Genomic DNA, 26,196 nt, shown 5'->3' with positions numbered 1-26,196 from the left:
ACAATGGAATTTTATGCAGCCATGAAGAAGAACGAAATGTTATCATTCGCTGGTAAATGGATGGAATTGGAGAACATCATTCTGAGTGAGGTTAGCCTGGCTCAAAAGACCAAAAATCGTATGTTCTCCCTCATATGTGGACATTAGATCAAGGGCAAACACAACAAGGGGATTGGACTATGAGCACATGATAAAAGCGAGAGCACACAAGGGAGGGGTGAGGATAGGTAAGACACCTAAAAAACTAGCTAGCATTTGTTGCCCTTAACGCAGAGAAACTAAAGCAGATACCTTAAAGCAACTGAGGCCAATAGGAAAAGGGGACCAGGAACTAGAGAAAAGGTTAGATCAAAAAGAATTAACCTAGAAGGTAACACCCACACACAGGAAATCAATGTGAGTCAATGCCCTGTATAGCTATCCTTATCTCAACCAGCAAAACCCCTTGTTCCTTCCTATTATTGCTTATACTCTCTCTACAACAAAATTAGAGATAAGGGCAAAATAGTTTCTGCTGGGTATTGAGGGGGGGAGCGGGAGGGAGCGGAGTGGGTGGTAAGGGAGGGGGTGGGAGCAGGGGGGAGAAATGAACCAAGCCTTGTATGCACACATGAATAATAAAAGAAAAATGAAAAAAAAAAAAAAAAAAAAAGAAAAAAAAAAATAAACTTACCATTTTTTCCTTTCCAAAAAAAAAAAAAAAAAATGATTATTATTTGTGAGTAAAGTGGAAGATTTTATTGAGATAGAAAAATATAAGGCAGGAGAGTAGAGCCTCCAGACTTGGGGGAGTTTCAAGAGAGGGTGCCTCTGAAATGATTGTTTTAAAATAATCTTTTCCTTTATTATAAAAGTAGTATATGATGTGACTAAAAACTGTGTTAAACATAAAAAGGAACTTAAAAAAAATCACAAAAATCAACAGCATAGTAGAGATTAATTTTGCCTTCTGGTTCTCCTTGTACATTTTCAACAAATCTTTGAGCATCTACTATGTGCTGGACATGTTGCAGGGACTGACAGGACAGTGTGAGAAGCCAAAACATTTGTCAGGGAGCTTACTTACATGCAAATAGTTGCAGATAGTAACCAAGGAGATGACAGATTATGACAAGTACTAAGAAGGTAATAGAGTGAGATACACTCCGTAAAGCTGGGGGGTTCATAAGAATATAGATGCTTCCTTCCTTTGTTGTGGTTTGACAAAAATGGAATGCTCTAGAAATTATTTTGAAGCTTGGGTTTTAAATTTAGTAATGCATATTGCTTAGAAAATGCTTACAGGTGTATTACTGGATTTAGAAAATAAGATACCCAATAATTTAGCTTAGATAGATATTTTTGGGCCTAACTATGCCATTAGTAGTCAATTTAAATGCTGTGTAGAGAAATTTTTAAATATTAACTTAATTTAATAAATAGCATTATCCCACTCATCACTGTATAGATAGAACATTAAAGAAAGGGCATCCGTGCTCTTCAGGAATGGTCCTATTTCTTTTACCTTTTTTTTTGTCCTAATGCCTAAGTTGTAACAAGGAATTAAGATTTCAAGAAAGAAATAGATTAGCTTAGGTTATAGAACATTAACAGGTTTTAGTATAAAGGATAAGTATGTGTGTGTCAGATATTAGGATGAATCATATGAAATGGCTTTTAGTTGAGGTGGCAGGGAAAGGGAGTAGGAGGGTGAACATGGTGCAAATAATGTGTACATATGTATGTAAATGCAAAAATAATATCTGTTGAAACTATTCCAGGAATCAGGGGAGGGGGAATAAAGAGAGCAGTGTAGGGGGTGAATCCAAGTATGATGTATTTGATACATTGTAAGACCTTTTATAAATGCCACAATGTACTCATATCCAGGAGAACAATAGAAATGTCCAGAAAAAAAAAACCTGGTCAAATATTGGCAAATTCCATGTGGTTCAACTCACTAGGAAAAGAAGGGTATTGAGGGGGAACTGAGGAAGGGCATATAGGTATGTTTGAGAAGTTAGAGGTTATTGTTTTATTTTATTTTACTTTTTATTTTTGAGAACTAAATAAATAATAAGGGGGAAGAAACCTTAGAAATCATCTGGAACATTTTCCACATTTTATAGACAAGATGACATTGCCCTTGTTATAAGAGAAAATGTCAGTTCAGTGGTAATTTAGATACTGGAAATTAAGGATTTTGTTGGAAAAATAGCGCAGACTTTTCTATACTGTATTGAAAGTACAAAGAGATACAAGACTCTATCCCTACCTCAGCCTAAGTGAGGGAGACAAGTAAGAATGATAGCTGCAAAGTAGTGCATGCAGGGGGATAACACAGCTAGGAGGAATCAGGAGCAGGTGGAAGGAAATGTCGGATATTCTAGAGTTGGTGATTAATTTAAGGAAAATTCTAGGTGTATTGGTTGGGCTGTTGTGTGGAGGCTGGAGACCATGATGCTGATTAAAAGAAGAACACAAAGGGTAGGAAATGGAGAAGAGTTAAATGTGAGGGACATTTTAAAAGCAGAATCCAAGATTGAGTATTTTATTGGTTGCGGAAGGTGAAGGAGTTTGTGGAAAGCACTGAGATTGGAGGTGCTGTGCTGTCTTTTCTCTGAATGGATAGTATTTTTTCTTTTAGAGTGTCTGATGAGATTTTAAAAGGAAAATAAAAATGAACACACTAAATTTTTTTGTCTGCATTCCAATTTGTGATGTCTCTTTTCTCCAGTGTTAGCCTCTGAATGTGTAGGCAGTGGCAAACAGCTTAATGTTGTTCACAGAAATTTAGAAATAATTTTAAAGATGGCTTTAAACAGTTTGATGTCTCACTGAGTTCAGTGATGCATGTCTTCAGTCCAGCACTAGGGAAGCTGAGGCAGGAGGATCTTGAGTTCCATGCCAGCCAGGACTACGTAGCAAATTTCATGCCAGCGTGGAATTAAAAAAAAAAAAAACTAAAAACAAAACAAAACATAAAACAAAGCACAAAAATATGTCTTTAATGTTTTCCTTTTCATATAATACATTTAGGAAAATGTTGGTTAAAAATACAACAAAGTCCTGAGCTTGAGCTGGTATGTTTAACTATATTATAAAAGAAATAGATAAAAATGTATGGCAGAGATCAAATATGAAATTTATGCTGTCTAATTTTGTGATTTAATTCATTTCAACTCAGTAACTTTCTGTGATTAAAATCAATTTTTTATTAATGATCTGTTATTCATAATCTTTTTTCTGTAGAAAATGATTAAAATAGATAATTTTATCACTTAAGTGTGTTGTAAATCTGGATTAAAATAATGCCATATAATAACCTTTAAAAATTTTTTTCTATAAATCATTTTGCTGAAATCTTCAAATTGTAGTCCCACCAGTATTCCACTAGATGGTGCTGGAAGCCTGAGGAAAAACGGGGTAGTCTTTAAAAGCTATGTTTTATTTAAAACACACACAGAGAAACTGATGAACCGACTACCTTTGATGGATTATTATTATTGTTCTACTGGGGATTTTAAGAAAATGTGCCATTTCCCTATGTCATCAGACATCTGGCCATTCAGTATAAACATACATGGTACATGGTTTTAGGGTATCTGATCATGAAATAGGTTTTGAATGCTGTTTTGTTTGGAAATAGATCCAGCCTCTATCTGTTTAATGATTTATGACTAATAATACTGATTAAATTGAAAACTTCATATTTTATTCTTCCTTTAGCTGTATGGATTTTGGTGACTAATTTTTTTTTATTTTGCTTTCCATTAGAGCTCTAATGTGGTATTAACTTTATAGGACGATAGCTTCTGTTTTTTAGAACTTGTTGTAACAGAATAACCATTTTGTTTTGACCAATGAAATGTTAGTAGTAAAACAAAAACCCTAAAACACAAAATTCATGCTTTAAAAGACCAAAAGTTCTCCCTTGTTCACTCTTACCTCTGACACATTCTCTCTCTCTCTCTCTGCATTCCGCCATCCAGATAGATAATCAAGTATTCAGTGTGGATGGTGGTTTAATAAGCTAAGTACAGAAAGAGGAATTGGGACTTCAATATTTATTCAACAAATTTGCTGTAGTGTTGTGAAGCCTGACCCATGAAGTATAGATTTTAGATTTTATTTAAATCTTTGGATAAAATCGTACTACTGAAGATTATGAGTTTCTAAGCTGTTCTGTGAGTTTAAAAAATTAGGCTATATTACTTTTAAAAATTAAAGAGAATACTGAGTTAATTAATGGTGAGGAGAATTGTTAAGCTGTCATAATTTTTTACATGTCTAAAAGTGAAAAGAAGTGAAAGTTATGAACTTGGGTTGGTAGTTTCAATTTGTATGGTATAATTGGATAATTTGGATAATTTGGAAATAGCAGCTAAATCCAAAATTTGTAGTCTATATTTCCTTCCTAAACTTGGGTACATTTCCTTAAGAGATGAAGCCTTAAGTGGAAAGGTGTAAAGTTATAGACTAGTTCCTTAGAAATCTTAAGAATACTGGAAGTGTTTTATAACACCTTACATTTGAAGGCTTATATTATTTTATGGACTTGAATCCCCAGTTTTCATGAAACCTTTATATGTTGAGAGGAAAAATAGTCTGCCAAAATCAAAGGTCTTGACTTAAATTTCTATTATTATTTTTCTTCATTTTCATACAGTTACATTTGTAATGTACATTTTAATGTACACATTCATGTAGCTTTATCACAGATGATCAAAGTAGAAAAATAGTATAGGAAATTTTATATGCAGTCTTATAGTATTTTATGGCTACTGGAAAAGCCAGCCTCTAAAATATCAATAATTTTTTTGTTGTTTACCACTTTCTTAAAGTAATTCACCTTGGTTTATTGTATTAAGAAATATTTAACACTTATGCTTATTTTTGATAGAGTATCTGGCACAGTGATATGTGCTAAGATACTTTATTTTTAATAAAGGAAAATACAGTTCAAATATATATAAATATATTGGATTAAAATATCTCAGTTATTGCATTTTATTGCCTCATGGTGTTCATGCAGACTCTGCTACATTATATTTTTCTGTGCCGTGGGAAGCCACCCTTTATTGCTTGAATGTGTTGCCTACTTTCCTGATAGAGTGTTTTTACTTCATTCAGCTTTGTTTTATGTTTATACTTCATTTCCCCAGATTGCTAAATTTGAAATTTTACCTATTCTTACAGTCTCTAAGTGCCACTTCTTCCATCAGATGTGAACTCACAGTCCTTCGGTACCCTCTGTCTTGTCTGCATTTCCCTTATGTTTTGCCTTGCATTATCGTTGTTTACTTACTCATCTGACCCCTCTTACTCTTGGCAGCTATTTGAGGGAAGAGCTGAATTTTATTCATGCCTGTTTGTGTGACCTGGTCTGGGGAAGTTTTACATATTGGGAATAAAAAGTTGTTTGTTATGTGGAATTACATTGCCTAGGGCAGGTAAGGAAATAGAGCCTTGAAGTGGGAGGCTATCTCCTAATGATAATATGGGGAGATTTGATTTGTTCGTTTTTCCTTTTGTGCTTTTCTTTTCTCCTGTTGGCAGTTAAACGCACTACTTTATAGTTTTTCTCCAGATTTAAATCTGGGGTGACATTGATATACATTTTCTTTGTTTAGATGTAGTTGTGGCACTTTTGATAGTCTGTGCTTGTTGACAGATTGTTTTGGATTTTCAGTTTTTACAGATGCTTATACCACTATTAGTGTCAATCTGTATTTAGTGCATGCTGTGTGACACAGAATTTATGTTAAGAGGAAATCCTTTAAACATTTTATTCATGCAACAACAGTTTATAAAACAAATATGTTATCCCAAAGTTAACTTAAATATCTAATATTTTTATACATTTTCTTAAATTACATTTTAATATGTTGTAAGGAACTTCATTTCGTACTTTCCCACTCATTTGCCGTAAATTTTTTTCATAGGAAACCTTTTCATTTTGTTTATGTAAAATTTTTACCATATACTTACGCATTGGCTTGCCAGATTGGTTCTCTTTTAGGTGAAGAATTATGGTGTTTGTATATCTGTCTCTAATCACAAGAAGTAAAAATTATGGGGTAATATGCAATATAGTTGGTACTGTTTATTTTCCTAATTTACATATATAAGGCATTCCTACATCATCTAACATTTGTTGTTACTTCTAGTTAGAAGAGACATTTTGTTAAGAGTTTGTGGAAAATTTTGAATTGACTGCTAAATTAATTTTAGTTTGATTAGTGATTATTATCTGCACTGTGCTTTGACACTAGGGAGCATAATGATGGAGAATAAGGAGCAGTCTGAGTTCTCAAGTGTGCAGTCTGATTGAGCAGGCAGCCCTTACAGCAATGGGACATTCAGAGATTGATTAGAGTAGAAGCAGTGGAGCTAAAAAGAACACAGTGATCTGATTGTTTCCAGAATGCAGTTTGTCTGAATGAGTTCAGATGTGTATTTGCACAGAAGCCACCAAATGGACTGAAAGGACAGGGTTCAGAGCGATGTATCAGCGGATTTGTTTTGGGTTGAGTTCTACGCTGTACGTTACATTTCTTTTCCTGCCTTCCAAAGTTTTATGCCTCTCCTTAGGTCAGGTTCTTACACTTCGTTGTCCAGTATTCCATGTCAGTTCTTTGAAATCATATGAGTGTGGTGAGTGTGGCTGCTGTCTGTGATATTAATTGCTTAGTTCTCTAGGGAGGAATAGTGTTTGTTCTTTCTTACAACTATACAGATTGCCCTCTTTTTTACAGATTGATCACAGTTGTGAAAGGTACACCTATGAGATATTTTAAAATGGAATCATGTTTTCCCTTTAGCATTTTGAGAGAAAGAGAGAGAGGGAGGGAGGGAGGGAGCGAGGGGGGTGGAGAGAGAGAGAAAGAAAAGAGAAAATGTCTTTTATGGATAAAAAAACAAGGCACAAAGGGGCTACAAAAATTGGTGTCTTTACTCTTAGGTCAATCAGTTAGGTATTGTATGGAGAACCTCAGCATGGTGTCGCATATCAAGGACATTTATCAATCCCAACAGTTTTCATAATCTTCAACAAATTTTTGAATGATGCCATTGCCTATGGTGCTGCAGAATTCCTAGGGGGACAAAATTGTCATATCCTCACTTGCACCTTACTCCTTCTTCCAGGACTGCAGCATGGGAAGCTGGTATTTCAAATGCCTGTGGACTTTTAGGGAGAGAGATTGACAGGAATTTCTGACCTCCTCTTCTGCTTCATATCTCACTGTCATTTCAGATTTCCATTGGCTTTATGGAGATTGCCTACTGATAGGCTACTTGGGAGTTTTCCCTTCCACAAAGTGCTGTGGGTTTAACCTAACTAAGTCTTTGCCTCAGCAGCGTTGACCAGGGGCTAAATGGGTTAGCATGTTATAGAAAAGCCTCTCCTTGTCCTGAAACACAGCTCCCACTGTTAGGATGCTGAATTTCTTACTTTACTCACAGTTTGTGTATTGAATCCCTGGTGGTTGTGGTCATGTCTTTGATCTTTTTTTTTTCCCTTTGGTAATGTATTAGTATATTCTATAAGTTCAGTTTGATTTTTATAACTTTGAGCTCTTTGGAATTTTAAATATAAGTAATAAGCTATTTTAAGTTTCTGACTTATTCAAATATTTCCTTTTAACTTGAACTTATAATAGGTCATAATTTTGTAGTTGATTTTGCCAAATAAAATATAAATTAAGGCTGGATGTGGTGGCTTACACCTGTAAACCTAGCTACTTGGGAAGTGGAGATTGATTGGGAGGATCACAGTTCAAGGTCAGCCTGGGCATAAAGTTAGAGAGACCTCATCTCAATCAATAAGCCATACATGGTGGTTCACACCTGCCATTCCAGCTATGCAAGAGGCCATAGATTGTGGTGGTCTATGGCTGCCCAGGCAAAAATGTGACACCTTACCTTGAAAAATAACTGAAGCAAAAAAGGGGTGGAGGTGTATCTCAAGTAGTTGAGTATCTGCTTAGCAAGCATAAGGCTCTGAGTTCAAATCCCAGTACTGCCTCCTCCCTGTGAAAGATACCCAAGGTGGCTCTATTTATAAATGAAAAATAAGTCCTGTGAAAAAATAAAATAGAATATTTCTGTTTGGGAAATAATGTTTAATTGACCAGGTAATTTTTATGTAGCCTAGTGATGGTTAATTAAGATTTTTGTTAAGTATTATATTAGTGGTTTTAAATGATAGTTTTTCTTTGTGTACCTAAACATGTTTGAGTTTAATTTAAATAAGAGTTGAATGGCTAACTTGTTAAGTGTTTGTTGATTAACACTTAATTAACACTTGATTAACGGATATGGTGGTGAGGGTGTCCATATTATTGAAATTGCCTATTTAACTGAGGCAATTTTCTTTATTCAGTGGTGCAGTGAAGTTAAGAAGGGTAAGGATGCTGACGTTAGGGCTAGAGAGGTGTCTGCCCAGCTCTCTCTTGTTGTATTAGCCCATCAAGCTCCATTCTCTGTCATTAGAAAGACCGTGTTTTGCCGAATCCAGAGCTTTAGGTTCCCGGTCAGGTCATTAGTTGGAATATCGGTACCTTCTGAAGGAAGCCTTGTAGAATTACCCACCTGAGCCTGTAAACCTTTTCTGGAGCCAGTGTTGCTTAGCTGTGCACTGAGATTTCTCAGCAGAGTTAGATGTCTGCTGCTCAGAGTGTATATGTGTATATGTGATATATACATTTATGATAGATTTAGGTAGTCACTTTTTTTCTTTTGTTAAACACTTAAATTCTTTCAACCTTGTTCTCAACACAGGGGGTTGAGAATAAAATCTGAATCAGTGTTTTTCCCCAGTGGATAACAGTTTTTAGCATTTGTCTATTTAATTTTTCACAAATGTTTCTGGTTTCTAATTATTTTGTTTCCTTGGTCAGAATGGTTCTCAGAAGATATATGACTATTAAGATAGGTGATCATTTGTTTTTATGCAGATGGAATTTTAATAGCTATAAGTTCTATAATTGTGGCTTTTTTTTCTTTTTTAAAGGAGGAATTCAGAGAACTTCGAGAACAGCCAAGTGACCCTCAAGCTGAACAAGAGCTAATTAATAGTATTGAACAAGTATATTTTTCTGCAGATTCATTTGATATTGTTAAATATGAACTGGAGGTAAAAGAAAACTTCCATGAAAGCCTATCTAAAGTCTGTTTTGTTCAGTGATTGAATTTATGAGATTGGAATTTTCTAGGGGCATTTATTTAGTTTTTGATAATCAGGACAGGTATGTGGTTATCACATTGTAATTAAATGAGCTGTCAGCATTATTTAAAGGTCAAATTATTTTTAAAAATGTGATTTTAAGTGCAACTGTAGGATATTAGGGAAACATTTCTGTATTTTGGTTCTCAGCTGTTAGCAATTAGTACTCTAGTGAGCTGTTTCTGTCTTATTTTATATTGCCTAAATAGGTTTGGAAAAGCTGTGAGACTTTTTAATTTTTATGTTTTTGAGACAGGGTTCTCACGATGTTGTTCAGGCTGGTCTTCAGCTCTTAGGCTCAAGATTCTCCCATCTCAGCCTTCTGAGTAGCTGGGACTATAGGTGTGCCCCACCACATTCTGGCTAGAGTGCTAAGGCTTTTAATCATGAATATTGATTATGTTCAAGAATCCTGATTCAATAATATTTGCAATACTGACATTTAAAATTTATAGTAACTTCAAAAAATTAGAATAATAAAATTTGGCTTTAGATAAAACCAAATGCAGCATGTATATTTACATTATGTGCAGTATCTTCAAAGTCATTTGTCTCCAACTCATTCTGAAGTTTTGCCATCACTTGACTGAGCCTTGGAATCTGTTTCTTTGCTTTGTATGTATTTTTCCTGCAATGCATTTTTGTTAGTTTCCTGTACTATCCACTAAAAGTAGATACAATCCAGAATGTAATCCACTGTAGTACTTAGTTATCATTCATAATATTCTAGAGGAAAAACTGTGCTGAGTTCTATTGTAGACAAGTAGGGTGGCTGCTGTTGAAGTGGGGGAATTAGGGATAAGAGGCTTTTCTCATATTCTTCTGGCACAGGTCATGGAAACACCGTCACTCTGCCTGGTGTCTGAGTGCTAGTGGGGTTTCCCACTAGCCAGAATAGTGAGAGAGCTTAGATGAGGGCAGAAATAATGGAGGACAATTGGATGATGCTGTTTTTTATCTATAGTAGTCAGAGGTGTTCAAGTAAATAAAACCAAATTAAATCACTTGCTTTTTATTCTTTCTTTATAATTTTTTCTATAGAAGCTTCCACCCATTCTCAATTTGCAAGAAATAGAAGAGTATAGAGACAAATTAAAACAACAGCAAGCTGCAGTAAGTAAAAATCATTTTTGTCTAGTAAAGCTGTAATGGAAACAACAGAGGTATAATGTTTATAAATTTCATGGTTTTGACTATATATTAATATATAAACAAATCCTGTTATTTAAGATGACTGACTCAGATGATATATTAAAGTTTTAGGATTTGTGCAGTTTTTCTTATGCTACTTTGATAGTTTTGCTTCTAAAGCTTAGCATTTTCTCTCTGGAATCCTGAACTTAGAACTTGCTTTCAGATTAGTCAGGACCTTTAGGCTCTTTGTCATGTATGATTTACCCTAGCCATAGTTTTGTAGTGGAGTCTTGTTATCTCAATAAAAGTCCCTGCTTCTAGTTGAACTGGGTTTAAAGAGAATATAAGACTAAGATCCAGAAAGGCTGAGTTATAGTCATTGTTTAATTAGGATACTGAGCAGGTCACTTGACCTCACTAAACCTCTTTTGTTTTACCCATAAAGGGCTAGGTTAGGTCTAGATTTCCTCTGATGTTCTTTTTCTTTATGCAGTTCACTACAGAAGATTAGTTAATGGTATAGCATATGGTCTTTAATTTCTTTAAACTAGAGAAGCAATTGTAATAGTAATAAGTTCATCTATTTGAATTTAACATGATTTTTAGGAATCATATGCAAATCAAGGAAGATAAACACTTCTGTTTTCTTCTGTTTTATACCCAGAGGTCTCAGAGGGTGCTGGAGTCTTCCTGGGGGCAACAGTGGTGTGGGGTGGGCTCCGGCAGGAGAAAGGGCCTAAGCTCTAGAGGCTGTGTAGTAAAAATGTGTTGTGCTTTCAGAGACTTACATTTTAGTGCGTAGTGACACGTTTTTTTCTTCTCTTAGCTTCCACATGTTTAAGTTAGTACATTTCAGATGCATACTTTATGTGGCATTATTCTTTATGTAATGTGCCCCATTGCCATTTGATAAATTTAGGCTTGAATCCTTGCCTTGTAACTTTCTAACTGTGGGACCCTGAAGTTGTGGAAAAAAACATTCTCTTCAAAATTACTAGGATTCTAACTTGGGTATATTAACATTATTCATGGAATTGAAAAACATAATCTAGCATATTGTATTCCACAAAACATGTACTTTTCAGAATTAGGGGACCAAATTGCTTGTTTGTCTTCTTATGTGATACTAAGGATCTAAAGGGTACAAATATGTTTTCTTTTTCTCAGAAGTTGTCTCCATAGAGTCAGTTGATTAAGAATTTGTTGTAACAAATTCATCTTTTAAGTCTTATCTTATGCCCTTAATGATGATTACACTTTTGTTTCTGTTTGTTAAACTAGATAATACTCATATTATTAACATTAATAAAGACCATTTACTGAGTTTCTGCTAAGTTCCAGGTACTGCACCATGATTATACTATCTCTTTTACTAATTTCATAACTTAAAGAAATGTGTATGGCCATAGTATTCTGATACTAATGCTCTTTTAGAAGTTATTTGGAAGACCTATGGAATATTCTTGGCAGAATTTTTAAATGTAAAGTGTAATAGGAAGTATGAATCCTTTTCTTTTACATCCTTTATTTGATTACATGTTCTTGTAGGTCTCTAAAAAAGTAGCAGATTTAATCCTTGAAAAACAGCCTGCTTATGTGAAGGTAGGATAATATTTCCTGTTTTTTTACGGTAAAATTTAAAAAATGGTTGAGTGACTTATGCTTGAAACTTAAAATATTGTGATTATATTCTTTTGTCTGTGGTTCTATACCACCATACTCTCTCTCTGTCTCTCTTTCTCTCTCTGTGTGAATGTATGTATTTCTCATTTGGGACAGTTCATTAAATTGAAGAAGCGAAAGAGTTTTTATGGAGAATTCTAAAGAGATAACTTTGATTTTCTATACTTTAGAAGAACCAATGAAAATTGTTTGCATGAAGTTTATAACAGATATGTAGATCAGTAATATAATTTGGCTTAATGGCAGTATAATTTGGCTTTAAAAATATGATAAAATTGGAACTGCCTAGCTGAATCTGTGTTTTCATTAGAAAACAAGAGCCTTCAAAAATCTATTGAAAAGTTCGGATCAAGGCATTCATTGTCAGAACATCTTAGCAAACAGAAATCATATTTATCATGTCTTAATTTCTCTGTGAAGTTTTGTTGAGTAGAAACATGTAAAAAGATATATTACTTTTATTTATTCCTTTCTGAAACATCTAAGTTTTCCTTATAAGCAGTACTGACTAAATATTTTGTCATCTGTCAGAAAATCAATTGGAAGTAATCATTTTAAATAACTTTTAAAAAATATGCTAATGTTTTTCAAGTTCAGGTATTTTTTGTTGCTACTTTGTTTCCAAAGCAGACTTTTCTTTAAAACCCAATGGAGTGTTTGTTATAGTACCACATGAATCAGAAAGAAAAATAAGATACCTCAAATAACCTGTACCTAATCTTTCTATAGGAACTTGAAAGAGTTACTTCTTTACAGACAGGTCTTCAATTAGCTGCTGTTATCTGCACAAATGGGAGGAGGTATTGCTTTCAGTGATGTTTTATTCTTAAGCTTAAAAATATTTAAGAATTGCTGAAATATGTCATTGATACTTGAGTTTTAAAATTACGGCTATAGTTTATAGAATACCATGCATTAAGCCAGCATATATAATGATCTAAAAACCACACTGTGGGCATTTGGGAAATATCTACAAATCTACTAATAGGTAAAAAAAAGTTAGTTTGTGTATTGTTTAGACTAGTGCTTCCTAAACTGTGGTGAAGGGCCAGTGTTTTTGTCTTCATTTACCCAGACTACTGCTATTTCTATAAAATGCAATAGAAATAAGTTCTTAGGAAAATGAAATAAAAGAAACAACAAAAGACATGATACAGTGCCAGTGTTTTATTATTAGATTCACAAAGAGTGAAGTTATTCTGTCAAAGTTTATGCTAAGTTTTTAGGTGCTTTTTCTCAATTTATATGCTCTTCCAATCATGGATCACTGAGAGTTTGCACATTGGTGTTAGTCATTGACCATGTGTGCTTTACACTGAGCCACTGCCTAAGTTTTCAAATAGTTGTCATCATCTCCAGCTTTCATAGCAATCCTGGTCACTGCCTCATTAGTTGCCTAGTTGTTCTGTGTGGATAGTATTCTTGTTGTATTAGAAAATTCTAAATAGTTATTGTTTGCTTTTGCAGACACTTGAATATTGCAAAGGAAGGTTTTACTCAAGCTAGTTTAGGCCTTCTTGCAAATCAAAGGAAACGTCAGTTGCTGATTGGACTTCTGAAATCTCTGAGAACTATAAAGACATTGGTATATACAGGTTTTTTTTTTTTTTTTTAACTAAAATTTAGTTTTGTGACTGAAACAGATTTTACCTTTGATTTTTGTTTTTTTTTTCAGCAAAGAACAGATGTACGCTTAAGTGAAATGCTAGAGGTAAGCTGACAAACCTGGAAATTTGGTGATGCTAAATTAGTATTATATCAAAAATTATAATGGAAAAAATTCAGAACTGTATTTTTCTTGAATTGGTATATGCGTTAAACAGCATTTTTAAACAAGTAAAGGAACTTTTCCTAGAGCCTTTTTCTGTCAGCATAATATATAGTTCTTTTAGAAAACCAAATTTATTTGGGAAAATATTTACTTAGTAGTAACATTGGAATGCTAACTTCAGTCTTTTGATGATAGTGCATCCAAATAGGAATAAGATTATCTTTTGCACTTAAAATATAGTAGTGATTTATGGAATGTGTGATACTTTATGCTTAGTATCTCATATATTAATTGGTTTTCTGAGTAAGCCATCTGTTTCTTTTCAGTGCTTTCTTAGCATTATGTGTCTACTTCTGTCATAATAAGGTTTGCCAGAGCATAATGAAATATTAACTATTATGGTGAACATGATATTTGAGTTCCTTTGGGTAGGTATTTTGTCATTACTCAGCATCTCCAGTAGTTTAAATTGCATCTGTTGAATTTAGATATGAGCACAGGGGCAATTTTTTTGTGGTTTTCTATATAAGCATTGTATTACTTCTAAACATTAGTGGAAACTAGGTTTGAGAGATCCACATGAAAAATTCATTTGACATTAAATTACTGTTTAGGTGACAAAAATATTCTGAAGATACTGCATTAGCTTTCCATGGCTGTGACAAAATATTGGAGAGAATCATGAAAGGAGGAAAGATTTATTTTGGTTCAAGGTTTCAGAAGTTTTAGTCCATGTTTACTTGGCTCTGTTATTTCTGGGCCTATGGTGAGTCTGTACATCATGGTAGCAGGGCATAACAGATGAGAACTGCTCACCTCATGGTAGCCAGGAAACTGGGGGGAGTGGCTGTCAATATAATATTCAAGGGCACACCCACAATGACTTACTTCTTCTAACAAGGCCCTGCCTCTGAAGGTTTCACTACCTCCCAATAGCACCGGCAGACTGGTAACCAAGCCTTTATTTATCACATGAATCTTTAAGGGGCATTTCAGATCCAAACAATGGTAGTTATTAATTAACATTTCACCTTTCTTTCTTTCTTTCTTTGTTTAGAAATATTTGTTTCTCTAGAAGTACTTACTGTTTTCTTGGTGGTAGTTGGTGGTGGTGGTTGAGTCTTGATTACAAATGGAATGCATACTGTTATGGAACATTTTCTATAAATAAAACTGAAAAAAGATACATAAACAGTTAAAACTTTCCCTGTGAAGCAGCTTCTAATGTTTATAGACTTTATATATAAGTTATGGTCTTAGAGGGATGTTACTATGTATTTGAGGGAACAGACTATCTTAAATATTTTTTCTTTGCATATATTTTAGACCTAGAGGTAGTACCTCTTTATATTTTGTTATCTGTCATTGGTATCTGATCTTTATTTAAGAGGAATTAAAATTTTTTCTTCCATAAATTTGGTTAGTATATTAGTAGAGGTGTGTTTTTATCAGGGGTTTTAAGAAAAATGTTTTTAGTCTAATGGCTTCCGTTGTTGTTATCTTTAAGGAGGAAGACTATCCAGGAGCTATTCAGTTGTGCCTGGAATGTCAGAATGCTGCCAGCACTTTTAAACATTACAGTTGTATAAGGTATGGTAATAAAAAAATTTTAAAGTTGATTCTATTGTTAGTGTTATTTTATGTAGGGGTTTTGCAACATATGATGTTGATAAACATTGGCAGTTAATATAAAGTGCTGGGTTCTTATTTAACCTTCATGTTTATAAATGGGCAGTACAATAAAATTATGAGTAACAGTTCTTAAGGTGTGAAAGAACAAATGCTTATTAATTTTGCCTCTTCTTGTTACCTCATTGGAACTTATTTTCATACTCTTTCCAGTTTGATTGAATAGTAGACAAACATAAATCTGCTCCTATCTCCACTGTGTCTCTTGGGAATTCCTCCTCCTTAACCTTGCCCATCATAGAACTATTCAGAATATTATTGCAGCTTGTTTTTAAGATCCAGATGACTCAAGCATTTGGCTTATCATGATGAGTCTTTTGGAAAATTTAAATATGATTTCAGTTTATGTAATAATCATCTGTGTAATACCTAAGTGATTGTGTATTTAATGTGTTATGTCTGTTGTCTAAAATGTTCGGTTATAAAAGGTGGAATGCAAAATTGTTGCTGCAACTTTTGGTATTAGTTCTAACTTTATTAGTGATGATTTTTGGTTTGTTTAAAATGAAGTGTTTATACTATCAGAACTGGGGAGGCTGTAATCCCTAGTTGTAATTTACATCATCTTTCAAATAAACATGCAGTCTAAGTAAAAATAGAATGCTTGTTAAACGAACCCACTTTCAAATTAAATCTGTACCTATCCCAGAATGCAACCCCTTTGTCTCTCCTGTATGGATGTTCTACCAGTCATTGAACATGACTTACTGATGTCATAGATGTTGGTTGCTCTTATCTGAAAAATAAAAGGAGTATGATAGAGCAAAATATTATACAGGTTTGAATTATTTTTTTCTTTTAATATACTTTGATATCATAGGTCTTTGCTGAGTTTAGGCTAAGAGATATTTTCCTCCTAGAGATTCTGTTGAAATATTTATTGTATTTCTTTTTCTTTAGGATCATGCAGCTTGAGGTAACATACTTCTTATTTCAGTTTTGTCCTTTTTGAGAGTGATTAACTATCATTACTAAAAACTTGATGCTGTCATTCATACTTATTAGCTCAAGTGAATAGAGACTTAGTTCTAGTTAGCTCTCATGTTGAATGTACTTGGAAATTTTTAATGAAGGTTCTAGATCTTGAAAAAACATAAAGCATCCACTAAGTTCATTTTGTGGTGATCTGTTATAGTGGTAAAAGCTTGCTTCTTAGGTAGATATATTTCAGGCAGTTTTGCTTTGAAATTGACAGTATAATAGTCCACCATACACAATTTAATCAATACAAATTCTTGGCTTTATAGAGAACATTATCTATCAGGAAGAACTTGAGTTTACCTAAGTAGAACTGGGTAGAAGTTGAGCATACAGTGGATAGGATCTCACTTTCCTTCTGAGGTCAAGACTAAGGAGGACTTGAAGGAGGGGAACAGGAGTTAGTTAGGCTGTGGGTAGAAAATTCTGGCGGCCATGAATAAAATCTTTGTTGCAGACCTACCAAGCAAAATGAGGACTGAAAATATTTCTTTATTGGGTTTCTAGCAGCAGAGAGGTCATAGCCAACCTTTTCTGGGACAGTTTTGGTGGGAATTGGTTGAAGTATAAATATAATAAATTTTGTGAAGGGGAAAGATGTGGAATTAAGAGGGAGAAACTCAAATATTTGAAAACTGATGGAAAAGAGTGAGAGGTTAAAAATAAAACGAGACCTTAGTAATAATACACTAAGTCTTTGCAGGGATTATAGCAGAGATTGACTCTGAAAAGGTCACCATCTATTATAATAGGAAAGAATGAGTGTGGAATTTGGTGGCAGGAAATTGAGGGAGCAGACTAACTGTTGAAACTGTATTTTGATTAATTAAAAATTTGATTTTAGGTATGCTAAGTAAATGTCTTACATGATGAGAGTTGGCTACAAAAATGTCTTTGAAAGAAATTCTTATTTGGACTTTTTAAAGTTAGCATGATGTGGCTTCTAAACACTTTTATGTTAATGTATACACTGGTAAATGGAGGGATTATCAGTATATATTACAATTGTCAGACATGGTAAAATGTTAGAAATTGAAAAAGACCTGTAATGACAATTTAAATTAGTAATTGTTTTATTTTAGGCAATGCAGTATTTAAGAAGCATGCTATGTTTACATATATGAGTGATGTTTGTCTTTCCCTTTAGATAGGTAGAAATAATCATAAATATACTCATGTTCCAAGGGACTCACTGTAATGGGATCCCACCTTAGGCTTCCTAGGAAAGCAGTTAGAATTGTGTTTTAACTTGGTAAATTAGTGATAGTGTGAGTGGCTTAGAGAGCACAGCTATTAGTTGGAGCTGTTTGGTATGATGACAGCCCATCTGCTGGCAGTTCTCCAGCATGTATTAGCGGTTTGCCTTGTTAAGACAACATTCATCCTGTCTAATGCCATGCCCCTCTCCTCTGTCCCCTCACCCGTCATTTTACCCTTTTGTTCCAAGTTAGGAGAGCATAAGTTTGTTCCTTTTTTAAAATTTAAAACATTTATTTATATAGTTTTAGGTTGGTATATACTTTATATTATGTGTTAACAAATTACAGTGATGTATTTTTGGAACACAAAGTCACATTATACTTTTTGAATACAATGTGGAATAATTAAATCAAGCTTATTAGCCTATCTGTCACCTCAAATATTTGACATTTTTGTGGTGGGAACATTCGAGATTGATTCTCTTAGCAATATTAAAATGTACAGTACTCAGTCATTAGCTGTATTCATCGTGCTGTGCAATAGACCTCAAAAAAAAAATCAACCTTTTTTTGGTGTTAATGGGGTTTGAACTCAGGGCCTGTCACTTGCTTGGCTGGCACTCTACCACTTAAGCCACTTTGTCAGCTCTGTTTTGTGTTAGGTATTTGCAAGAAGGGGTCTCATGAACAGTTTGCCCAGGCTGGCTTTGAACCGAGATCCTCCCAACCTCTCCTTCCAGAGTAGCTAGTTTTACAGGTGTGAACCACTGATACCCACTTCAAACTTATTCTTACTAAGACTTTGTATCCCTTGGTTATTATCTCCCCATTTCCCTCTCCTAAGCCTCTGGTAGGCACCATTCTGTTCTGCTGCTATCAGTGCAATTGTTAGATCACACATATAAACAGGAATACTTCTTTTATAGGTAATAGGATTAGGTTAGTTCATCACATGAGAAAGGTTGAGTTCAGAAAGATGAAAGCCACTTTTTCTAATATCCTTTTATTTTTATCTTTGTTGATTGGTTGTACATTTCTCTTATTCTGTGCATTTATTTTTCTTTTGCTCCTTTCCTTTGGTCCTCTAATACAGTTTGTATCTGTTTTTTGAGCTCTGTAGTTAGACCTGTTCAGACAGGATCCATCAGCACTTTAAAAACTCTTATGACCTAAACTTGTGCTATTTACCCAAATGCAAGATTTATCTTGCTTGGATCTGAATGAATCAGCAAAAAAATCACTTGACACTCTGGTAACCTTAGGAATAGCAGTTAATTTCTAATTAAATTTCCATACTAATTTTTAAACATTTAAATCTACTTTCATTCTTGTTGAATACTAGGAAATCATAAATATATTCCCCTTTGAAGTGTCCTGTAAGAGAAGCACTGCATGATTTAGAGCATTTCTGCATTCTCTTATGATTTGTTAAAAAACATTTCAAGCAAGCTCATATGTAAACGTACCTGCTCAACCATGTCCTAATTTTTCCTTGGTAGATTGTGAGTTACTCTTTTCATGTCTAGTCACTCCTCTGTTGGAAATGAAGGTATAAGTTGCAGGCAGAGACCTTTTTGGTCTAAGGAGAGGTTTTTGGAATAGATTATGTGGGGCAACTTGGGGGCTGACTTATGATTCTGAAAGTGGGAAAATCAGAATTCACAAATTTGCTTCTGCACAAAGAGGCATTGACTGTGTAGCTAGTAAATCTCAGGTTATATGATGATACAGTTTAATACATGTAGTGCCCAGTAATATCATGATGCACCCAACTGGGTACAAAATGAATGAAAACTGGTACCTCTTCTGCACCTTGTATCTTCCTTGATGTGCTGTATTTCAGCTTCTTTAATAAAAGAAACTGAAATGCCAATTTTGTTCACTTATGACTGACAGATCATTTTTACATTATTTGAAAATTCTTGACTTGATTGACAGAGTCATATTGTGGGAATTTACTGGGAATCAGAATCAAAATGTGTTTATATTAAAGTGTGTCTGTGAATGAAGCATTTAATTTCTTTTTACTTCAAATTTATCTAAATTAGTTTCAAGAAGAATTTCTGCAAAGTTTAAACTACTTTATTACTTTTTATTTCATTTGAGAGAAACTATTTGATGGATCCTGAGAGCATTGTGTTTTATGTACTGGGAAGTTTGTGTGCTATCAGAACTAGTTTGTTGTGTGCTGTATTTTAAGGTAGACAGATGTATTTAATTTTTCATAATCTTTATAGCATCCTTTATTTTCTCTCAATACAGTCTTGGAACTTTTGTGAAAATTGCAGATCATAGAACTTAAGTCATACAGCAAGTGATCAGAGCTTTTAGCTATAAGAACATCAGTGCTAGGGACTTTTCTTCCTCTGTTGTCTTTAATTTCTCCCTTAGGAGATGTGCCTGCTTTCTCTTTCTTTAGCTCAGGCTAAGGACCTCCCTTGAGTAAAGTATGAGATTCGTGTGTTTCTGCTGAGTCACTAGACCTGTTAGTTAGATCCATTACTTTGACCATTAGTTGTCATTGCTGTGTGTGCTGCACTGAGTTACTGATACTGTGTTACTCTGACACCTGCACTTTTGTCTCTTATTTTAACTTGTTTCCTTTGTCTTCCTCCATGCAGCACTGTTTATGGAAAAAAGCATAATATTTCATCAAAAAGGTCTTAAAGCATAAAGTTTTTTATTTCTACCTCAGTTGTCCTTCTCTTTATTACTTCATGGAGTAAACTCCTTTTTAAAAAAATTTTTGTGCTGGGTGGGGGTACATTGTAGCATTTACAAAGGTTCTTACAATGTATCAAATACATCATACTTGAATTCACTGCCTCCACTGCTCTCTTTCATTCCCCCCTCCCCTAATTCCTGGAACAGTTTCAACAGGTATCATTTTTGCATTTGCATACATGTGTATACATTATTTGCACTATATTCATCCTCCTACCTTTTCCTGTCACCTCCTCCCTCCCCCAGTGCCAACCCCCCACCTCCTGGGCAGAACCTGTTCTGCCCTCCTGTGCTCCAATTTTGTAGAAGAAAAAACATATAATATAATAAGAGAAACATGATGTTTTTGTTAGTTTGAGATAAAGATAGCTACACAGGGAGTTTTCTTGTGTTGTTTCCATGTGTATATACTTTACAACCCTAATTGGTTCATCTCTTCTAGTTCTCTTCCCTCCTCCTTAGTCCCCTTCCCATGGTAACCCTGATCAGTTTAAGATTTCTATATTCATTCCTATAGAGTGAGCATATCAACTATACTCAAGTTTTTGGTTTCCTTCCCTTGCCCTATCCCTACTCTGTGCGGCCTCCCCTTAGCGTGACCCATGTCCAATAATATTGCTGCATTTGTTTTCATCCTATAATCCGCATATGAGGGAGAACATGCAACTTTTGGCCTTCTGAGCCTGGCTAACTTGGCTTAAGATGATGTTCAATTGCTTTTACAGTTTTCTTAGTAGTTTATTAAAATCTCTTTTTCTTGATTTATCACTGTAATTGTCTTTAGATGCATCATCTGTTTACTCCCTAGGATAAAATATCAATGAGATAGGAATTTGGTATACTTTCTGTTTTTTTCTTCTCTTCTCCACTTTCCAGGCTTTATTTTTACTTGGCCAAGTTTATAATAATTATATTCTATTTGCAATTATAATTAAGTCTTCCATGCTTTTTTAGTAGTGTACTTCTAAAATATATTAACCTAATAGAAATAATTAACTGTATTGTGATTTATAAATATTATCTGAAGAACTGGGTAGAGTGATTGAGCTTAGAATCCTTTTTTTCTATAAAATATAAAGATCAAGGTCTATTGGTATATGTTTAATTTCTATTGAACATTTTTACCTTGTCCTTTAGATCCTACTCACGTTCTGCTATTTTTTATACAATATTTCCAATTAGTGTATTTCTTTGTCTTGTTTTGTTACAGTTTTCTCTTTGAGAACTTTTAAAAAACATGGTGTGCATGGGAAGTAAGTTTTTTTTTTTTTTTGGTGGTAGTGGGGTTTGAACTTAGGACTTCACGCTTTGCAAGGCAGGTGCTTTACCACTTGAGCCATACCTCCAGCCCCAAATTTTCTTATTTTGAAAGTCCATATACGTGGTTGAAAGAAAAATTATTTTTTCTCTGAAAAATGAAAGCTATTGCTCAATTATCAGATATATATAAATACTATATATATTTAAATTTACACAATTTTTAAATATATTTAGCTTGTATATGTATTATAAATCTTTTAAAACTTTAATTGATCAACTAAAAGTTCTGCTAAACTCTAACACAAGGTTGACAAACTTTACCTTTAAAGGGCTTTATAATAAATATTTTAGGTTTTGCAGCTATTCAGCTTGTAGTCTGAAAGTACCCATAGTTGATATGTAAACAAATGGAGTGTGTCCAATAAAGCTTGGTTTAGAAAAAAAATAGTCTTCTGACTGGATTTGGCCATGAGCTATGATCTCTGCTCTAGAATTGCAGCATATAAAGTTTGGAGATATTTTGAATGTTGAATGTTTAGTAATGGACTCTGAGCTTTGTGCTGAATGATTGCGTTCTGTTAGGTCATGATTTCTGAATTGGCTGAGGACAAAGATCTGACGAGATAATCTTTTCACACCTGATTTGAAAGGTCATGTAGCTATTTCATGGTACCTCAGGGTTGTATTTTGAAATCAGGTGTTTTTTTTGAGGTCTGTTGGTAAATTCTCTGTTGTCATGAGTAGACTGAAATCCCTGGAATATGCTGTAATCTAAACAGACTAGAATTTTTAGGGATAATGGCCATACATATAAACTTGAAAATACATTTACTTAAGTTTGTTCCAAAAGTTTTCAAATTTTCAAGAACCATATCTAACAGTTGAGTAACTGATGTTTAGCACATAATAGGGCTGGAAGCAAACTTTTTGATTTAGCCTACCCTTATGTAGGAAAGTGATGCCCAAAGATATTAAGGGATTTGACTGAAATCACTTGACTGGTAAAAAACAGACCAGGTAAACATCAATATGATGCCAGCTATCCCTATGCCTTTTTGTCTTTTCATATGGTCAAATTTGTACAAAATTTTGATTTATTTGCAGCCTTTCTAAGACTAGTTTTTGCAAGTACATGTGTCCTAGAGCAGCTGTTCTAAAGAACACCACTAATTAGTTATTTATAGATATGTTGCCTTTAATATTTTCTCTACAAATGGCAAAAACGCTCTGCAGAATTAATCAGTTCATCCCATTCGGCTTGCAGATAGCTCTTAAAAGCTTTTAGCCTTCTGTCTTAGAACTAGTAATTTTTTGACCATAAAAGTAGCTTTTATTTATTAAAATGTCTTTGAGTAGATCCTTTCAACATACTTTGATTAATTGGCTGAAATGACTTGGATTCACATTTCTAAATGATAGCTAAGGGCTTCTTTAAAAGCTGTACAGTTAATGCCCACTCCTTAATTACTAATTTTTATATATGTATATTTACTTAGTAGTCAGTTGTTATCAAACTGTAGTTGTAGATTTTGAAAGACTTTTTAATAAAATCAATTTTCTGACATATATTTTATATGTACAGTATTCTACTTGTCACTATACTACCCTGTTTGCCTTAGCTCAGTTCATGGAACGTATAATCATTTAACTATAAATAATAGCAGTATTAGAAAAAGTATGAGTTATATAAAAACAACAGCTCGATTTATGGTAATTTTATAAATAAGCACTATCACTCATTTTTATAGTTAGATTGAACAAATCATTGTGTTTATCTGTGAGTGAATTTAAGCATGATTCTTTTTCCTCCAAACTTTAAATATTCCCTAAAAGAATATGCGTATGAGTTCTAAATTACCATTATTCCATTGTCCTTGTCTCTCTGACTCTAGCTTCAGCCTTTGGTGAACTTTTCAACTTCATATGATAGAGGAGTGGATCTACTTCAGCAATGTTTCTCTCTTTTTTCCCTTACTAGCACACCTCTTGCAGACCCAGAGTCTAGTGTAGTTCTTTTTCTTCAAAAACATTCTCCTCCCTTTTTTTTTTATCTCTGTAATTTTATTTATTGAGATAGAAAATGGGGACTAAAGAACTGATAGTAAAATTTTGTCATTTTTCATTGAATTTCAAATTGGACTCGGCAGATATTTATTACCTGCTCTGAGTCAGGTCATGAGTTTAGTTCTGGGGAGTCATTGAGCGAATAAGCTCAGTCTCTTGGAGGCTTGTGCCTTGTAGGACATAGTCACAGATACTCCATACCATATTGCAGGGTGCTGTGAACAGAGTGTTATGAAACTTAGGGGAGAGAGAGAAGACCTTCCCGAGAGGATGACATTTGAATAGGCTAGAAAGATAGATGGATGGATGCCAATGAGAGAGAGAAGATAGGTGGATGTGTGCCAATAAGAGGGAGAAGGGATATTCTAGTTATCATGAATAGTGTGCAATGTAAGAGGGTGTGAAACTCTGGGTTGTCACTGGGAAACTTCATACAGTCCATTTAGCTAAAATACAGCCATTGGAAAGTGAATAAGAAATTAATTATTCATTACATGGTATGTAAGAGTCTTACATACTACACCAATGTGGGCTTTGTCCTTAGTTTAGTGGGGAGCTATCAAAGCTTTTTAAAGCAGGACATTAATAGTGATTTTATTTCTGTTTTAAGAGCTGCAAACTTAGTTGTCTTTAGGGATCAAGCAAGAAACAAATATAAAACTGCCGAATGTAAGACAGAAGGGAATGGTAGGGCCCACAGCTATTTGAAATCACTTTTTCTGCCTAATCATAGAATACTGACCAAAGCCAGTGTGAAGTCAGACACCTGCTCAGGGTTATTCTGGACAGCTCTTTGGAGGGTGTTGTTCAGTGTTTGGCAGTGGTATTTTTCAAGTAAATGAAGGACGTGTGGGGCATGTTTGTTGCCTATGGAGACTCATTAAGAGGCTATTAAAATAATTCAAACAAGAAGTGATAATGTTTGAGTTAGGACACAAAACTGAGAAATTGTAGGCATACGTAGGTAGAGATACAGGAAGTACTGAAACAAAATGGTAGAATCATTAGGATTTGATTACAGTTACAGGTAAAGAGAGGGAAGAATTGCAGATGACTGAGAGCTCCAACTGGAATTGAGTGGGTGGTGTTGCTATGAATCAACACAGAAGAAAACACTTTGGGGGAGAGAAGAAGATACTGTTTTTTTTTGTTTGTTTTATATTACTTTGATTAACACATAAAAATTGTATATACTTAGGGGATAACTATTATTCTACTTTTGTAATCACTATTCTACTCTCAACTTCTATGTGATCAACTTCTTTAGACTTTCCATGTGAGTGAGATCATGCAGCATTTGTCTTTCTGTGCCTGGATTATTTCACTTAAAATAATGTCCTCCAGGTTCATCCATGTGTCATAAATGACAGTATTTTATGGTTGCATTGTACTCCATTGCACATGTATACCACATTTTCTTTATGCATTTTTTTTTGTGGGGTGGGGTGAGGATTTATTTAATTAGGGTAACTTAATTAGTCATGGCTATCCTTTTTGCGGTATCATTTTGGAGTCTAGCTCTCATTCTTATGCATTCATTAATTATTTTTTGGCTAGAAATTGTCTTTTTTTGTGGGACTAGTGTTTGAAATCAGGGCTTTGTGCTTACAAAGAAAGTGCTCTACCACTTGAGCCACACCTCAGTCCATTTTACTCTGTTTATTTTGGAGAAGGGGTTTCACAACCTGTTTGCCTGGCCTAGCCTCAAACCACAATCCTCCTGACATCAGCCTCAATCAGCTAGGATTATAGGTGTGAGCCACTGAGGCCCAGCCTAGAGTCATTTTTCAAAGGAAAATCTGAGTTTTGCCTATAAGCATTTTCTTAGCACACATCTGTGGATTTAGCTACATATCAGGTACAAATCCTGGTTAGAGATCTTGATTTTTCTAATAAGGTATCAACATTATACTGTTGTCAAATGATACAGTTTTGCTCACTCTTAGGTTTTACTATAGAATAGAATCAATCACCAATTCTCACCTTTAAACCAAAATACAATTATGATAAGTAGGATGTAAAAGAAAATGCTCAGATTCTTTCAGAGGTTTAGAAATTTGTTGTTGAAATCACTAAGAGATGGGTGCTTATATTATGTTGGCTTTAATTTCTGACAAATTGCTTTTTATCTATATATCATGTGTATGTCTGTCTCCCTCTATTGTTAATCTCCTCAGTGTGCACTGAAAGGCCCTGTAGGAAGCAATGCAAAGAGCTTCATTATTGTATATACTGTAAGGCTAATGTCAAGGCTGTTGAGCCTTTGCAGATAAAAGGTCTCCTTTATCCAGATCTTGTAGAATATTCTCTCAGAACTTAAAGACAGCAAAAGCGATTTTTGTTTCTTGTTTTTTCTCCTCTTAAGTTACTGGTGTGTTTTGATATTGTAGCCACCGAATTGTATACTGTGTTCCTCCCAATTTGCTCTGACTGTTAGGAACTTGAGAGTCAAAGTTATAATTCAGCAGATACCTGTTGTAAAAAGC

At 34.2% G+C, this 26,196-nt stretch overlaps 1 protein-coding gene across 2 annotated transcripts in view; it reads left to right on the top strand.

Annotated features, from left to right (window-relative positions):
• Vps50 (VPS50 subunit of EARP/GARPII complex) overlaps window positions 1-26,196 on the top strand; it is a 120,543-nt gene that overhangs the window by 16,078 nt on the left and 78,269 nt on the right. For both annotated transcript variants that reach the window (XM_074064736.1, XM_074064734.1), the window contains exons 3-9: window positions 8,996-9,118; window positions 10,250-10,321; window positions 11,891-11,944; window positions 12,755-12,825; window positions 13,493-13,610; window positions 13,701-13,736; window positions 15,304-15,386. In XM_074064736.1, coding sequence (XP_073920837.1) covers window positions 8,996-9,118; window positions 10,250-10,321; window positions 11,891-11,944; window positions 12,755-12,825; window positions 13,493-13,610; window positions 13,701-13,736; window positions 15,304-15,386 — 557 coding nt within the window. The remainder of the gene's footprint in view (window positions 1-8,995; window positions 9,119-10,249; window positions 10,322-11,890; window positions 11,945-12,754; window positions 12,826-13,492; window positions 13,611-13,700; window positions 13,737-15,303; window positions 15,387-26,196) is intronic.

The sequence above is a fragment of the Castor canadensis genome, chromosome 2 (assembly GCF_047511655.1).
Source record: "Castor canadensis chromosome 2, mCasCan1.hap1v2, whole genome shotgun sequence".
NCBI lineage: Eukaryota > Metazoa > Chordata > Mammalia > Rodentia > Castoridae > Castor > Castor canadensis.
The sequence above is the reverse complement of the archived record's forward strand: the minus strand, read 5'-3'. Positions and strand labels throughout refer to the sequence as shown.